The sequence below is a fragment of the Schistocerca cancellata genome, chromosome 5 (genome assembly GCF_023864275.1).
Source record: "Schistocerca cancellata isolate TAMUIC-IGC-003103 chromosome 5, iqSchCanc2.1, whole genome shotgun sequence".
NCBI lineage: Eukaryota > Metazoa > Arthropoda > Insecta > Orthoptera > Acrididae > Schistocerca > Schistocerca cancellata.
Genome location: NC_064630.1, coordinates 777244641 through 777263409, shown reverse-complemented (window position 1 = coordinate 777263409; position 18769 = coordinate 777244641). Strand labels below are relative to the sequence as shown.

Genomic DNA, 18769 nt, shown 5'->3' with positions numbered 1-18769 from the left:
CTGCCTGACTATCCATGTAAAGACCTTTAATTGCTTGCAAAAGTTTGCCTCCTATTCCATAATCTTGTAGAAGAGACAAGAACTTCCTCCTAGGAACCCGGTCATACGCCTTTTCTAGATCTATAAAGCATAGATACAATTGCCTGTTCCACTCATAACACTTCTCCATTATTTGCCGTAGGCTAAAGATCTGGTCCTGACAACCTCTAAGAGGCCTAAACCCACACTGATTTTCATCCAATTGGTCCTCAACTAATACTCGCACTTTCCTTTCAACAATACCTTAGATTTTACCCACAACGCTGATTAAAGAGATACCTCTGTAGTTGTTACAATCTTTTCTGTTTCCATGTTTAAAGATTGGTGTGATTACTGCTTTTGTCCAGTCTGACGGAACCTGTCCCGACTCCCAGGCCAGGTACACAGCAAAATATGGACGTCGACCAGTCACCACAACATTTTGCATCACATTCGCTAGTTTTTTTTGTTATGGTTTTAGGGCGCAAAACTGCTAAGGTCATTAGCGTCCGGTCTGTGACTTAGGAAACAGTAAAAAAAACGGAAACTAGCAGCAATGGGAACGAAAGTCATAAAATTGGAGAAACAAAGCAGAAGGAAGGCTTAAAAATTCACTACAGAAGGGGGTGGTTGTCCCAAAAAAAAAAACTTCAAATGACTGACGACATTTCACTGGCACGAATGAACTCTAGAACGCGATCGGCCGATCGCGTGTCATCTGTTAAAATTGACGATATATCAGGCGACAGCTGTAGACGGGCGCGTAACGGAGTAAAATAGGGGCACTCAAAAGGTGTCTTACCGTCCACAACTGAGAGCAGTGGGGACAGAGGGGGGGAGGATCGCCGCTTAAAAGATGTCTATGGCTAAAAAGACAGTGCCCTATCCGGAGTCTAGTTAAAATTACCTCCTCCCGACGACACGTTCGGGAGGAAGAGGTCCAAGCACAAGAAAGAGTTTTCACGTCCCGCAATTTATTTTGGGGAAGTGTCGACCAGTGCGCGTGCCATAAATGAACAACACGACGACATAGAACGCTCCGTAGATCGGCGCCGGGAATCGATGGAATAGCTGGCCGAAGAAGAGAGACTGCAGCCTTGGCTGCATTCGCTAGTTTTGTCGCCCTGGAACTCAGCCTAGACCTCTAGGTTCACTACAGATCACTGTCACCACGAAGGAGATTTGAGAGGACTAAGAGCGGCGACACACTGGCTGCAAATGCCTAGGCGCGTGGGAGCGGTGTGCAGGCCCGCGGCCGTATCCCCCTGTGCCGAGAGACCTCGCTGCGTCACATAAGCGGGCGCCCCTGCGGTACGCACGGCGTGAGTCGCGCCGCGCCGCCTGCCGCCCCGCCTGGCCGCCGCCACGGACCACGACCACGACCAGAGCCAGGGCGCCGCCAGCTGCAGCCAGCCGCCGGGCATCCGCGCCGCCCGCCAGCCACTTCCTGCCGTCTGCGCCGCGCCGCGCTGCGCTGCGCTTCGACCGGCCCCACTCCCACCACTACTGCTGCTGCCGCCACGTCACTGCCGCTACCGCGCCCCCACCACCACGGCGCCGCCCCGCCAGTTCCGATACTTTCTCGCACCGGGCCGCTACGTCACAGCCGGCGGCGCGCCTTCCTTTCTCGGCAGGAACGCCGACAAAGTGGCTGCGGTCGCGGCGGCGACACCTCCGCAGCCGGCGGCTATTAGCGCCGTCAAAACGGCATCCGCTGGGTGCCACCGGCTGGCTACACGCGTCCACCACCACACACCGATGCCCGACACCTACGCAGCTAGACTACCGTAAGGCTCGTTTCACACTGGGACACTTGTGACGGTCACCGGTGACGGTCACTGATAGAGATACATTCGTTTGAATTGGAGCGTTCACACCGGGGCACTGCACTGAGTCACCGGGTCACGGTGACCCAGCAGTGACTCACCCTCGCCACATGTGACGGACACGGACACTGTGTTCGCTGCGGTCACCGCCGGACATGCATTACCTTGTATTGGAGTGTTCACACTGGGACACCGATCACAGACACAGCAGTGCAGAGTTGCCAACAGACAGGCAGCCGTTGCTGAGCCCAGTGGTTCTCCACACAGTGCAGCCATGAGTTTTAGAGTTCATCAACACAGGAGATTTTATAAGTGAAGTGGAAAGTCGTCCCGTTATTTGGGATATGAAAAGCGATGACCACAGTAACAAAGTCATGAAAATGAAAGCGTGGCAAGAAATTATTACGAAGTTTGTGCCTGATTTCGAAGAAAAGAGCATAGATGGAAGAAACAAAATTGGTAACTTTTGTATTCTTTTTTCACTTTAATACCATATTTTTCGGACCACAAGAATAGCGAAATATATTTTCTACCCCTGTACGAGGCTAGGAGGTTAATAACCTACAAGGAGAATACTAGTAGTTCATCAAATGAAGTTTTTGACATTCGAAAATACTGAAAAAACTTCTCAGATTGTCTCAGATCGCCATAAAGTGTGTAATACAATCCTTTCTCCAGCCGATCACATAGCAGTGGATGTATGTGTAATGAAAGTTTTGTCTTCATCCTCCTCCTCCTCCTCATTACAAGTACTAACAGCAGTTCCTCCTCGCTCGAGTCCATTTCACCAACTAATCAGTTGGCAACAGCTGCAGTGTGGGACACCAGTGGCCCAGGAGTGTTCGCCACAGTCACCGGTGACCGTCACAAGTGTCCCAGTGTGAAAGGAGCCTTAGCGCCGTCAAAACGGCGTCTGCCGGCTGCCACCGGGTGCTACACGCGTCCACCACCACACACCGACGCCCCACACCTACGCAGCTAGACTACCGTAAAACGTGGCTGAGGCGGGGTGCCGGGGCAGCACTGAAGTTTAACACCATCTGCGCCAGTGGTTGCCAGTCTGGGGGGGTAATTACCCTGTCAGGCATAAAATTAAATCTTCTGAGGGGTAAAACTGAACCATTCGACTGTTTCGAGGACTAATATTGATCATCATTAATTACTTGTTCCTCAGTAGCATCAGGGGCAGTCGAGGTTACAGGTTCTTCATGTAGTCCAAGTCCGGTACATCGCTGATGATAATGACATGTACGTCACAAATTCTAAACATCTCAAAATTCTTCCAACCCGTATCCATATGTCGCATACAGCTAACCAGCGCTTAACAGTACTAGTTAAAAACAGTCTTCGTTGCAATTTTAGTTTATTTTTCAACGACGCGTTTCGCCTTATTTAGGCATCTTCAGGTTATCTTTTCTAGATGGACAAGACAGGCATCAACATCTGCATAACGCGTTCACATCAGCGAGTAACACTAAGATGGGGGCTCAGGTAGTACGGCTAAATAAGGCGAAACGCGTCGTTCAAAAATATATTGCAACCAAGACTTTTAAGCAATATCTCAAGAAAATGTCTCCTCCAACTTGTATATAGCACATTCGAGAAATTGCTTCATTACTCGCTCCGAAGCAGATAAACTAATCGACAGCACAACACAGCAGTAACTACAAAAAGAGCTACTATTCTGCTGTAATTATTATTATAATACTACAGTGGTTAGACAAATCATTAACACCCTGAACTCGTCTAATTTCTCCTAGTTCACAACTAAGGACTGCAGCAATGAAATCATTTACGAACAGTAGCCATGTATGGATGTGAAACATGCACGATAAATAGAACTGAGAACAAGAAGAGAACTGAAGCTACAGATGAATGCTAAAAGATTAGATGGGTAGATCGTGTAACTAATGACTAGGTACTGAAAAGAATTGGGGAAAAGAGCAATTTGCGTCACAACTTGACTAGAAGAAGGGATCGGTTGGTAAAACAATTGTGAGGCATCAAGCAGCACCAATTTAGTTCTGGAGGGCAGCGTGCAGGGTAAACATCGTTGAGGGAGATGGTTCAAATGGCTGTGAGCACTATGGGACTTAACATCGGAAGCACCAGTTCCTTAGAACTACTTAAACCTAACCAACCAAAGGACACCACATACATCGATGTCCGAGGCAGGATTCGAACCTGCGACCGGAGCGGTCGCGCTGTTCCAGACTGAAGCTCCTAGAACCGCTCCGCCACAACTGCCGGCTCGGAGACCGAAAGATGAATACACTAAGATTCAGAATGATGAAGGGTGCAGTAGTTACTAGGAGATGAAGTGGCTTGCACAGGATAGAGCAGCATGGAGAGCTGCAGCCAACCAGTCTCTGGACTGACCACAACAAGTAGAGTGCACACATCTGAACTTCTCGCTTTTAAATGGGGTTGCAGTGTGCGGGTCAAGCAACTACCACAATGGACAGCAGTAATGCAGGAAAAGGTTTTGGAACAAGCATCCACCTTCACTGTGGATAGTCAGCTTTCCTACCTGAGAAGGAGTTGTGGGTAGCACTTGCGATGCACCACCAATTCTTTGGTCATTCATTCTAATACCTCCCCGCCCCCCCCCCCCCCAAAACACACACGAACTAAATATCATTCATCTTTCACAATTTAAGAAATAAGTGTTGCAAGGAAAGTCTCTCATTGTACAGTTTAGTTAGGTGCTAGAGTTGGTGATTATCTGTGAGAGGGAGTGGGGGCAACAGACAACACATGGGGGAGTGGGGGGGGGGAGGGGTCGCAGGGGTACTTAGCTAATGTCTGATTGCACTCACAGGTAATGCTCTAAGAATGGTGCAAACCACTGACGTCCGCTTTACCCTGATCAAACTGTAGGCTGAGGCTATTTGCAGATGACACGGTTGTCTACAAGAAAGTAGCAACATCAGAAGACTCGTACGTACTCCAGGAAGACCTGCAGAGGATTAATGCATGGTGCGACAGCTGGCAGCTTTCCCTAAACGTAGATAAATGTAATATAATGCGCATACATAGGGGCAGAAATCCATTCCAGTACGATTATGCCATAGGTGGTAAATCATTGGAAGCGGTAACGACCGTAAAATACTTAGGAGTTACTATCCGGAGCGATCTGAAGTGGAATGATCACATAAAACAAATAGTGGGAAAAGCAGGCGCCAGGTTGAGATTCATAGGAAGAATTCTAAGAAAATGTGACTCATCGACGAAAGAAGTAGCTTACAAAACGCTTGTTCGTCCGATTCTTGAGTATTGCTCATCAGTATGGGACCCTTACCAGGTTGGATTAATAGAAGAGATAGACATGATCCAGCGAAAAGCAGCGCGATTCGTCATGGGGACATTTAGTCAGCGCGAGAGCGTTACGGAGATGCTGAACAAGCTCCAGTGGCGGACACTTCAAGAAAGGCGTTACGCAATACGGAGAGGTTTATTATCGAAATTACGAGAGAGCACATTCCGGGAAGAGATGGGCAACATATTACTACCGCCCACATATATCTCGCGTAATGATCACAACGAAAAGATCCGAGAAATTAGAGCAAATACGGAGACTTACAAGCAGTCGTTCTTCCCACGCACAATTCGTGAATGGAACAGGGAAGGGGGATCAGATAGTGGTACAATAAGTACCCTCCGCCACACACCGTAAGGTGGCTCGCGGAGTATAGATGTAGATGTAGCAGAGTGACTGACAGCTGGCCATGGGAGGGCGCTATGTTGTCGACTGGCATTTGTCTAGGCACACAATATGGCTGCAGTAGCAGGTGACTTCCCATTTTAGATACGTTTGTACGCTTCCTGTTAACGTGCAGCATTTGGGTAGCGGTGTGCCACGGTAGTGGTTCGTTTATTTCGTGGCTTGATTTGGGGGAGGGGAGGTGGTAGTGGTGTTTTCACTTTTTGTGCTTCAGCTAACACGCCACGCACAGGAATGACGCAAGCAACGATAGCGAATCACAATTGCTACGCTGGCAACCGCGAGGGTCACCTACGGGCCACAACTGGCAGCTGGGGTAGCAAAGCTGTAGGAGACGTGTCGGCAGTGCAGCAGGCATCACCAGGGCAACAACCAGCTGTCACTCACTCATTCTGACACACGTAAATACTAACTCGATCCTCCATCGATTAAAATGCCTCACGGCTCCACTGAGGCGTGTCAGCTGACAAATGCTTTATTCGTCAGTATTGGCAAACTAAGCACAAGGTCGTAATGTAAGATTTTGTGCCAACAGCAGATGTTACGTGCGGTAAACTACAAAGAAAAAGTGCCGTGTGCAAATGCATCGCCGACCTAGTGACTTACAACCTCTCTTTGCAAAACTTGAGGTAAACAAATGAGTTCTCCATGCGCTACGGATTACATAGGTCCTCGAGATTTGTGTGTACCACGGCGTGTTCCAAGTTCACATTCAGATCAGGTTGACTCTTGTTACATCACTCCATGATCTCTCAGGGTCTTCTCCACGTGATTGTGCGCTTACGAGTTTTTTTTTAAAAGTTTTATGGCAACGTCTCGGCTGAACACCCGTAAACACGCCATTGATCGCTCCGTTTCATGGAACTTCAGTGAACTGCCTCGTAAACTCAGTTACAGCAAAGCTATGCACGCCCGAAGTGGCCTGCCAGGTTGTTTTTGTAATGCTTCCCACGCTGCAGCATACACGCAAAGTTTCACAGCAACGTCATAAAATGCACGTTAAACACCGGAGACGTGGCTAGTCCGGCACTAAATGCACACCTCGCTGTACGCATCCTGTCTGTACTACTCGGTTTGCTACGCTGGTTAGCACTTCGTAATGCCGATGTTCTGGGCCTGAGCAGCTGAATATTAGGACACATGATGCGTATCTTCGAACAAATACTAGTGGTGTCCTATGCGCAAGGCAATTTTTTCCCCCTGACGTAACAAGTGCAAAACCCGGGAACTACTGTTAAGAAATATAGAAAATTGAGCAACAAATTTTCACACGAAAGGTTATGTAACGGACCCGTTTACAGTGTCCGTAGTTCATATACGGAATTACTACGTAATATGCAACGAAATATTCTCACTTTTCCAAAGTTTTCAGAATTTACAAATTTTGGTTTTTATGATGAACAGTCCGTTAAACGAAGAAACGTGCGTTAAATTAAAAGGAATGTCAGCGTTGGCCGTAATATTGATGTTTTATTGATAGCAGAATCTATTTTCGATCACATAGTGATCATCTTCAGTGCTGTACAAATTAATCTCAGACACTGGTATCAAGTTATCAATAACCAAAACTGGGAAGCTATCACAACATAAATACATCAATATTACGGCCAAAGCTGACCTTCCTTTTAATTTAACATATATGGTCGTTGTGCACACAGCACGCCATGGAGTCGCCAATCAAAGTGCGTTAACATATGGCACGAACGTAAACATTAATCTACCTAACAGGTCTGTAATCAACAATCCTGACGTTCACATTAACCGGCTTCGCAAAATCAACCGGATCACGTATTTCGGCAAGAGTCGGGAGGGGGGTGTGGGGTGTTTACACTTTAGTTACTGTAATTAACTTATGACAGTTGCCATTGTTTACAGAATATCTGCTGGACGATAGAGTAAATGAGGGGAGGTCTTTGATAGATGCTTCTGTAGCAATCATTACTTTTGAGTCACACACGCAAATCTGAACAATTTTTGTTTGTCTTTATTTTTCAAAAAAAAAAATGTCTTTCGCCTATGCAACCACACAGGTGTGATCACTTTTGCAATTTAATTCTTTGAGGTTCGCCGATGACATTGTAATTCTGTCAGAGAGAGCAAAGGACTTTGAAGAGCAGTTGAAGGGAATGGACTGTCTTGAAAGGAGTATATAAGATGAACATCAACAAAAGCAAAACGAGGATAATGGAATGTAGTGGAATTAAGTCGGGTGAGGCTGAGGAAATTAGATTAGGAAATGAGAAACTAGATCAGTTTTGCTATTTGGGGAGCAAAATAACTGATGATGGTCGAAGTAGAGAGGATAAATGTAGTCTCGCAATGGCAAGGAAAGTGTTTCTGAAGAGAAATTTGTTAACATCGAGTATAGATGTGTCAGGAAGCCGTTTCTGAAAGTATTTGTATGGAGTGTAGCCATGTACAGAGAGACATGGACGATAAATAGATTGGACAAGAAGAGAATAGAATCTTCCGAAATGTGGTGCTACAGAAGAATGCTGAAGATTAGATGGGTAGATCACATAAGTAATGAAGAGGTATTGAACAGAATTGGGGAGAAGAGGAGTTTGTGGCACAACTTGACCAGAAGAAGGGATCGGTTGGTAGGACATGTTCTGAGGCATCAAAGGATCACCAATTTAGTATTGGAAGGCAGCGTGGACGGTAAAAAACGTAGAGGGAGACCAAGAGATGAATACATTAAGCAGATTCAGAAGGATGTAGGCTGATGAGAGATGGGAGATGAAGCTTGCCCAGGATAGGGTAGCATGGAGAGCTGCATCAAACCAGTCTCAGGACTGAAGACCACAACAACATACCATAATATAGTATAATCATTCATTTTAGTAACTTTTGTATTCGAGCTTTACAGAAAAATACCGGTGCTAATGTCACATTTGAAACATATTCACACACTTTTAGCTAACTGGCGATCTTTACTTTTGTCAAGCAAGAGGGCTTCACTAGCACATGATAAAACGTCATCAAATGACAGCCTACGTTGGGAAGAAAGTTGCGCTAGGCAATGTCGCTAATTATAGCTATCAATATGAAACGCAGCTGCCAACAGATGGGCAGTAAATGTGAGATACATGCGCCGGCAGGAACCAAATTTTCTGTACTAGGGCTACGCACACCTCTCTTACGGCATCGTATTGCCCTGGAATACTTTCCGACAGAATGGAGAGCGTGTCGCAGCACCACACACCGACCGGCTGCTGTCACGGCAGTATAAATAGCGCGTGCCGACGGAGACGTATCGGCGCGCCGGACCCCCCGAGGTCTGGCCCGCAGTGCAATCCACCGCCAGCTGCAGCGCGACTGCCCTACTTCCCGGCAGGACTTGAGGGGGGAGGGAGGGGGGGGGGGAGGCAGTGCGGATTTCACGGTGCAAAAATACCCCGCAGCGGCGCTCCACCTGGCAAGACGAGCAAGGCCGGTGCGGGCGGACCGAGACACTTGGCAGGTCCAAAGCGCAGCGGCCACTTAATCTGCCGGCCGGCTGCGGGCAACGTTACGCAATCACACTACCTACCGTTATTGACCTTCAAAAACGGTGCTCCGTCGCCGGGACACACGTACACACACACATATGCTGCGAGGTGGCCCACTGCAGCAAACAGGGGGGACGACTCGCGGCTGGGGGCACGTGCGCTTAGGGTTAATAGCGGATCCAACACTCTCACGAGATCTGCACGCATCACTGAATCTATTGACGTGCGGAAGTGGCAATGAGGCACAACAGATCATTTGCTGCATTGGCAACCAAAACTTCGGAGTCGGCTAGTGGCAGCTGGACCAGCCGGCAGATTCGAGTGGCCGTCGCACTTCTGCCAGGTGGGCGGTAGGACCACGTGGTCGCCGGCGGCAGAGACCGCAGCACAGAAGACAGGCGCGCAACGTGCCACGGCTCCTGGCAGCGCGGGCGGTCGGTACGTACCGCGGCGTAGAACACTGCGAACTCTGGGTGCGGCTGCGGCGGCACGGGCGCGGGCGCGGGGCAGAAGGGCAGGAAGCAGTCTGCCATGGTCCCGCGAGCACATGTCTGGGCGCACTGCCGAGTTGGACTGAGCGGAGCGCGGCGCGGAGCCGGCGCGGCCGCCGCGCGCTGGTCGCAAGTGCACCTGCGCATGCGCGGACCCTGCGCGTGCGCACTGGCGCCAGCGGCGGCGGGCCGCGGCTGCGCGCGCCGCCTATCGACCACACGGCGCTACTGCGCCGCCACGTGTTCTCTGCCTGCCACACGCGTCTACGCATATGCGCCTGGAAGCGCGTGGCAATGGGCACTTCTTATCGACAGTTTCTAAATATTCTTGCGATCGTACTCGCGGATCGACCGCGGGGCAAATGTGTCATTATATCCATCCGCGCGAGCTATCTTTAATCCGGTGTTAAATACGAACCACTTTAAATAACATGGCAGAGAATACTCCACCTGTTCAAGTTTTAAAGATTTTACTCGTAGTATTCATAGACGCTGTCAGATACGAATGACACCATATACGCCGCTCAGGGAGAAGCTGCTAGACCAATTCCATCTACGAATTGCTGCCAAGCAAGTGGTACAGCTCACGGTATATTCCGTGTTTTCCGACTGTAATATGTTTTATTTACACATTATGCGTTTCAATTTATTTTAAAGCATCTTCAGCGGTTACTGTAATAATATGTTTTTTCTTACAAACCACTATGCCAAGATCGTAAACAGACCTCTTGTTTTAAACAGCCCCCCCCCCCCTCTCCCACACACACACACACACACACACATATATATATATATATATATATATATATATATATATATATATATATATATGGAAGAAGCCTGGAGATACTGACAGGTTTCAGATAGATTATGTAATGGTAAGACACAGATTTAGGAACCAGGTTTTAAATTCTAAGATATTTCCAGGGGCAGATGTGGACTCTGACCACAATCTATTGGTTATGAACTGTAGATTAAAACAAAAGAAACTGCAAAAGGGTGGCAATTTAAGGAGATGGGACCTGGATAAACTGACTAAACCAGAGGTTGTACAGAGTTTCAGGGAGAGCATAAGGGAAGAACTGACAGGAATGGCAGAAAGAACTACAGTAGAAGAAGAATGGGTAGCTTTGAGAGATGAAGTAGTGAAGGCAGCCGAGGATCAAGTAGGTAAAAAGACGAGGGCTAGTAGAAGTCCTTGGGTGACAGAAGAAATATTGAACTTAATTGATGAAAAGAGAAAAAATAAAAATGCAGTAAATGAAACAGGCAAAAAGAAATACAAACGTCTCAAAAACGAGATCGACAGAAAGTGCAAAATGGCTAAGCAGGGATGGCTAGAGGACAAATGTAAGGATGTAGAGGCTTATCTCACTAGGGCTAAGATAGACACTGCCTACAGGAAAATTAAAGAGACCTTTGGAGAAAAGAGAACCACTTGTATGAATATCAAGAGCTCAGATGGGAACCCAGTTCTAAGCAAAGAAGGGAAAGCAGAAAGGTGGAGGGAGTATATAGAGCGTCTATATAAGGGCGATGTACTTGAGGACAATATTATGGAAATGGAAGAGGATGTAGATGAAGATGAAATGGGAGATACGATACTGCGTGAAGAGTTTGACAGAGCACTGAAAGACCTGAGTCGAAACAAGGTCCCGCGAGTGCACAACATTCCATTAGAACTACTGACAGCCTTGGGAGAGCCACTCCTGACAAAACTCTACCATCTGGTGAGCAAGATGTATGAGACAGGCGAAATACCCTCGGACTTCAAGAAGAATATAATAATTCCAATCCCAAAGAAAGCAGGTGGTTGACAGATATGAAAATTACCGAACTATCAGTTTAATAAGCCACGGCTGCAAAATACTAACGCGAATTCTTTACAGACGAATGGAAAAACTAGTAGAAGCCGACCTCGGGGAAGAACAGTTTGGATTCCGTAGAAATGTTGGAACACGTGAGGCAATACTGACGCTACGATTTATCTTAGAAGCTAGATTAAGAAAAGGCAAACCTACGTTTCTAGCATTTGTAGACTTAGAGAAAGCTTTTGACAATGCTGACTGGAATATTCTCTTTCAAATTCTGAAGGTGGCAGGGGTAAAATACAGGGAGCGAAAGGCTACTTACAATTTGTACACAAACCAGATGGCAGTTATAAGAGTTATAAGAGTCGAAGGGCATGAAAGGGAAGCAGTGGTAGGGAAGGGACTGCCTATCCCCGATATTATTCAATCTGTATATTGAGCAAGCAGTAAAGCAAACAAAAAAAAAAAAAATTCGGAGTAGGCATTAAAATCCACGGAGAAGAAATAAAAACTATTAGGTTCGCCGATGACATTGTAATTCTGTTAGAGACATCAAAGGACTTGGAAGAGCAGCTGAACGGAATGGACAGTGTCTTGAAAGTAGGATATAAGATGAACATCAACAAAAGCAAAAAGAGGATAATGGAATGTAGTCGAATTGAATTGGGTGATGCTGAGGGAATTAGATTAGGAAATGAGACACTTAAAGTAGTAAAGGCGTTTTGCTATTAGGGGAGCAAAATAACTGATGATAGTCGAAGTGGAGAGGATATAAAATGTAGACTGGCAATGGCAAAGAAAGCTTTTCTGAAGAAGAGAAATTTGTTAATATCGAGTATAGGTTTAAGTGTCAGGAAATCGTTCTGAAAGTATTTCTATGGAGTGTAGCAATGTATGGACGTGAAACACGGACGATAAATAGTTTAGACAAGAAGAGAATAGAAGCTTTTGAAATATGGTGCTACAGAAGAATGCTGAAATTAGATGAGTAGATCACATAATAGTGATTGAATAGAGTTGGGGAGAAGAGAAATTTGTGCCACAACTTGACTAGAAGAAGGGATCAGTTGATAGGACATATTCTAAGGCATCAAGGGATCACGAATTTAGTATTGGAGGGCAGCGCGGAGGGTAAAAATCGTAGAGGGAGACAAAGAGGTGAATACACTAAGCAGATTCAGAAGGATGTAGGTTGCAGTAGGTACTGGGAGATGCAGAAGCTTGCACAGGATAGAGTAGCATGGAGAGCTGCATCAAACCAGTCTCAGGACTGAAGACCACAACAACAACATTCATAGACGCTGTCAGATATGAATGACACCTTATACGTCGCTGAGGGAGAAGTTGGGTTGGGTTGTTTTGGGGAAGGAGACCAGACAGCAAGGTCATCGATCTCATCGGATTAGGGAAGGACGGGGAAGGAAGTCGGCCGTGCCCTTTCAAAGGAACCATCCCGGCATTTGCCTGGAGCGATTTAGGGAAATCACGGAAAATCTAAATCAGAATGGCCGGACGCGGAATTGAACCGTCGCCCTCCCGAATGCGAGTACAGTGTCCAACCACTGCGCCACCTCGCCCGGTGAGGGAGAAGTTTCTAGGCCACTGTTATCTGCGAATTACTGTCAAGCAAGTGTTAAAGGTTACGGTATATTCCGTGTTTTCCGACTGGATATGTTTTATTTAGACCTTACGCGTCTCACTTTGTCTTAAAGCATCTTCAGCGATTACTGTAATAATATATTTTTTTTTCTTACAAATCACTTTGCCAACATCGTGAACAGACCTCTTGTTTCAAACAGCCCCCCCCCCCCACACACACATATATATATTACGCTCTTGCCAAACATTTGTAAGGAAAACCACATTGTTACAGTGATCACTGAAGATGCTTTGAAATAAATCGAAACGCGCATGGTGTAACGCCGTCGTTCCCAACTCTGGCTGCAGTCTGATATTAGCTAGTACCCCTTCCCTCTTCCACCTGAGTTTCAAGGGGAATAGCGGCTTACGGGGGAAGAGTTTTGACATTTCATGACAGACGCGTTTAAATAATCATTCCATACGCGAGTGGAACCGAAAGAAGACCAACTAACTGTTACAGTGAGAAGTATGCTCTGCCACGCACTTCGCAGAGCGCTGCAGATTACGGATGTGGATGTAGATGTAGAAATGACCTTTCAGTATTCTTACTGCTAGTCAGTACTGATTATATGTTCTGGATTTCTTGAAGCTGATTCTGAACTGTTACGTCCGCCAGTGTGGTGGGGCAGGGTGCGAGACTGATTTGCAAATACCATAATATTGTTTCTATAGGATGGAGGTAGGGGCGGAGGGAGGGCACGTTGTGACCACCCTCCTCCGCTCTTGGCTTAAGCCACATTCTTGTTTATTAATTTTTTTTTTGTGCTATGCAGGGATGTAGCGTCAATGGAGTGATAAGCACGGTGGACAAACAAGTATACAAAATTGTTAAGGCTTTCGTGGCCACTTGTTGACAAACTGCCTGTTGGCTCCCGTCTCGGGTTCTGCGGCCGACGTTCATCTAATGATTTTACTGACGTTTCGCCAGCACGAGTGGCTGGCATTATCAAAGCTTCACTCTCCAGTTCGCTACCGGCACTGGAGCTCCATTCCCCACTTTGGCCCATATAAACAGGTACTCGTCGACGTTTAATTTCTTCTTCCTTCTAGTAATCAACCACAAATGGCATACTGGGAACAAGTGTGCCATATGGAACTTTGGCTAAGAGTCCTGTTGTCTCCATGTTTTCCAAGCCAAAATGTTAGCATCTGGAAATGCTTCAAGGCCACCATAATCACAATGATTACCCCACACTACAGCTATTGTCAACCATGTACTACCTCCAAACAGAGCTTGTACGTCACATGTGAAGTTCAGGCGGAGTCCTCGAAACACATTTGGACCTCCAATCAGTTGTTGTTTACTAAACAGTCCACTCAAATCAATGTCAATAGCCTTCAAAGCACGATACACAGGAACGCTGCGCCGCCATGCACGTCGCCGAGGCATTGCTGTGGCACGTTAACAGAACTGAACGTAGCAAGCCAACGCCCGGCGAGACACCCAGAGCTATGCGTCCGCACTCCTCGACGTTCGCAGAGCGAATGACGATCCGTACTGCGGCGCAGCTGCAGCCAGCGCTCCTTATCGTGACGTCGACGTCCGACCGTCCTATATATTTACTTAACCCGTGTTGCACAAAAATTCACTTCCGGTACGTGTTATTCTTATGGGCCTTGTCAGTTTTTTTGATCAATTCATTAATAATTTGCAGAATAATTCATGTCGGTCTTCACTCGATTGTTGTGGGATTGGGTGGGCGGGAAATTTGAATTGTTTAGATCGACCTATATATTTACTTAACCCGTGTTGCAGAATAATTCACTTCCGGTACGTGTTATTCTTATGGGCCTTGTCAGTTTTTTTGATCAATTCATTAACAATTTGCAGAATAATTCATGTCGGTCTTCACTCGATTGTTGTGGAATTGGGTGGGCGGGAAATTTGAATTGTTTAGATCGACCTATATATTTACTTAACCCGTGTTGCAGAATAATTCACTTCCGGTACGTGTTATTCTTATGGGCCTTATCAGTTTTTTTGATCAATTCATTAATAATTTGCAGAATAATTCATGTCGGTCTTCACTCGATTGTTGTGGAATTGGGTGGGCGGGAAATTTGAATTGTTTAGATCGACCTATATATTTACTTAACCCGTGTTGCAGAATAATTCACTTCCGGTACGTGTTATTCTTATGGGCCTTGTCAGTTTTTTTGATCAATTCATTAACAATTTGCAGAATAATTCATGTCGGTCTTCACTCGATTGTTGTGGAATTGGGTGGGCGGGAAATTTGAATTGTTTAGATCGACCTATATATTTACTTAACCCGTGTTGCAGAATAATTCACTTCCGGTACGTGTTATTGTTATGGGCCTTATCAGTTTTTTTTGATCAATTCATTAACAATTTGCAGAATAATTCATGTCGGTCTTCACTCGATTGTTGTGGAATTGGGTGGGCGGGAAATTTGAATTGTTTAGATCGACCTATATATTTACTTAACCCGTGTTGCAGAATAATTCACTTCCGGTACGTGTTATTGTTATGGGCCTTATCAGTTTTTTTTGATCAATTCATTAACAATTTGCAGAATAATTCATGTCGGTCTTCACTCGATTGTTGTGGAATTGGGTGGGCGGGAAATTTGAATTGTTTAGATCGACCTATATATTTACTTAACCCGTGTTGCAGAATAATTCACTTCCGGTACGTGTTATTCTTATGGGCCTTATCAGTTTTTTTGATCAATTCATTAATAATTTGCAGAAGAGTTGTGGAATTGGGGCTGGTGGGCGGGTTGCCGTCTTACACGGCATATGCGCTTTGGTTTGCGCGTCCTTGATTCGGACTTAGTCTCTGGGAGCTGCAGGGCGCAACACGGGTCCAGCCACTCGTGCTGGCGAAACGTCAGTAAAGTCATTAGATGAACGTCGGCCGAAGAACCCGACACAGGAGCCAATAGGCAGTTTGTCAAGTATACAAAATCGAATGTGATGATTCTGACAATGTGTACATCGGACAAACCGGTAGAAACTTTCGGCTACGTTTCAGAGACCACGCAAAAGACGGCGTTAACAGTACTACTGCCTTTGTGCTACATATCCTGAACAACAAATATGCGCCCAGAAACGTCAACGGAAAGCTCCAAATCGTGCATAAGAAAGGGAAAAAAAATCAATACCCTGGAGAAAATTGAAATTTTGAGCCATTTGAAAAGTCAGCCAGATACATTTACTAATGAACAAAGAGATCTACAGAACAAAAAGTTTCTCGATGATTTCAGTCACATTCTGCTCTTGACCAATCAAGACTCAGGTATACGATAAATGAAATTTAATATGTAGTCGTACTTCATCACATATTTCGTATATTTTATTTTATTTTTATTTTCAGTATTGTAATTTCCTGCTAATTACTTACTTCAAATACACACATACAGTTATAGTTATTTGAAATTATTAGTCCTTACCTAGCTTTTATTCATTGGTAAATATCGTATGTTTGTAAACTTCGCGCCTTGTTAAACAGTCAAGCTGTCAAACCAAGAAGTCAGCATATGTGCGAACCAAAACGTAAACGCCGCCCAGGACTGGCCGAGCGGTCTGAGGCGCTGCAGTCATGGACTGTGCGGCTGGTCCCGGCGGAGGTTCGAGTCCTCCCTCGGACATGGGTGTGTATGTTTGTCCTTAGGATAATTTAGGTTAAGAAGTGTGTAAGCTTAGGGCCTGATGACCTTAGCAGTTAAATGGCTCTGAGCACTATGGGACTTAACTACTGAGGTCATCAGTCCCCTAGAACTTAGAACTACTTAAACCTAACTAACCTAAGGACATCACACACATCCATGCTCGAGGCAGGATTCGAACCTGCGACCGTAGCGGTCACGCGGTTCCAAACTGAAGCGCTTAGAACCGCACGGCCACACCGGCCGGCCCTTATCAGTTAAGTCCCATAAGATTTCACACACATTTGATTTTCAGTGATATGGCAAATTATTCTACAGCAAGTAACAATCTTTCTAATAAGTTACATATAAGTATCATTATATTTATGTTCATGAAGGCAGATACAGGAAATCACCTAAAAAGCCCTAAAAGGCTGAAACATGTCGTGTACAAATAAAATAAGTGCAACAGAAGTGAAAAAAATGCCATCTTCTGAATTCATCGATGATTGGATCCCGTAGAGCTACTTAACTGCAGCGAGTTGATTATGCTAATAAGTCTTACCTGCTTCACACACTCATATTGCCTGATATCTGTATGACGTGAACCGGCTCATAGATGCAATCATTGTCCTTTCGTGAAATGTGCGAGACTGCATTTCACTACGTCTGCAGCTAGCTGAGAGCCTATGTATCGTTCTGATATTCAGCCCAATCGAATGTCTCACAGATCTACATACTGCGAGAGTAGACCAGGCGGCCAGACGGAAACCCTCAACGCGGCCTCTTTCAAACTGTGTCAGGTGCTGATAACTCTGTCTCACACGAGTACCCACCATCTCCTGTGTCTTTCACACTGATCGCTCGACACCTGACGGTGTTCACGCCCCTTGTGTACGCTAGCAGTTCTGGTAACGACACTAAACGCGAAGGACACTAACTGCGCAGTGGTGGCCGTTGTACCTCTCACGGAGGCTTAAAACTCTTATCATTTACATATCCGCCGATGTTGTGACGCGGCAGGTAAACTGAGAACTCTTTATCCGAGTCAGTGGTGTGGGTTAGTTCCGCCTACATTTTACAAGATGGGCGTGATCTTCGCTCTTTTGTGATGATTGGAAATAACTCTCTACTTAAGACTCACTCGTAAATTACGGTTGAAAGTGGTCCTAACTCAGCTGCAGTTCCTGTTTCAACCGATTACGAGGCCACACGGACTAATAACAATTTCGGCTACTAGAAAAGCAGCAGGAACAACACGCTTCTCTGAAGTTGTCATTTCAGCTGTCTGGTGACAACATTCACACGAACAGTATTGACAAAGCCCCTGAAATTACGTTAAATACAGTGAACATAGGCCAGCTCTACTTTCCATTTCGCTAACCAGTCCTAGAAGTTGTGAGAAGAGCTACAGGGTGCCCAAAGCCTTTAGGGTGCTAATTCTACAGTTGAGTGTCCTGAACTATGAACATTTCGTTTTTTATTAACCTAAAACAAATCATCCAATTTGCAGTTATTTGAAGCAACTGAGGCGACGACCGCCTGTCTCAATGCGTGTATAATAACGGCGCGTAAAAAATAGGGCGTATGAAAAAGAATCATCCGATTTAAAAAAATCATAACTACACTATTGGTCATTAAAATTGCTACATCAAGAGGAAATGCAGATGATAAATGGGTATTCATTGGACAAATATATGAATACTAGAACTGACATGTGATTACATTTTCACGCAATTTGGGTGCATAGATCCTGAGAAATCAGTACACAGACCAACCACCTCTGGCCGTAATAACGGCCTTGATACGCCTGGGCATTGAGTCAAACAGAGCATGGCGTGTACAGGTACAGCTGCCCATGCAGCTTCAACGCCATACCACAGTTCATCAAAAGTAGTCACTGGCGTATTGTGACGAGCCAGTTGCTCGGCCACCATTGACCAAACGTTTTCAGTTGGTGAGAGATCTGGAGAATGTGCTGGCCAGGGCAGCAGTCGAACATTTTCTGTATCCAGAAAGGCCCGTACAGGACCTGCAACATGCGGTCGTGCATTATCCTGCAGAAATGTTGGGTGCCGCAGGGATCGAATGAAGGGTAGAGCCACAGGTCGTACCACATCTGAAATGTAAAGTGCACTGTTCAAAGTGGCGTCAAT

General features: G+C 45.8%; 1 protein-coding gene across 5 annotated transcripts in view; it reads right to left on the bottom strand.

The window, feature by feature from the left end:
* Window positions 1-9619, bottom strand: part of LOC126188132 (la-related protein Larp4B) — a 382619-nt gene extending 373000 nt beyond the window's left edge. For all 5 annotated transcript variants that reach the window (XM_049929613.1, XM_049929620.1, XM_049929614.1 and 2 more), the window contains exon 1: window positions 9506-9619. In XM_049929613.1, coding sequence (XP_049785570.1) covers window positions 9506-9592 — 87 coding nt within the window. In that variant the 5' untranslated portion in view covers window positions 9593-9619. The remainder of the gene's footprint in view (window positions 1-9505) is intronic.
* Between the last annotated feature and the right edge of the window lie 9150 nt (window positions 9620-18769).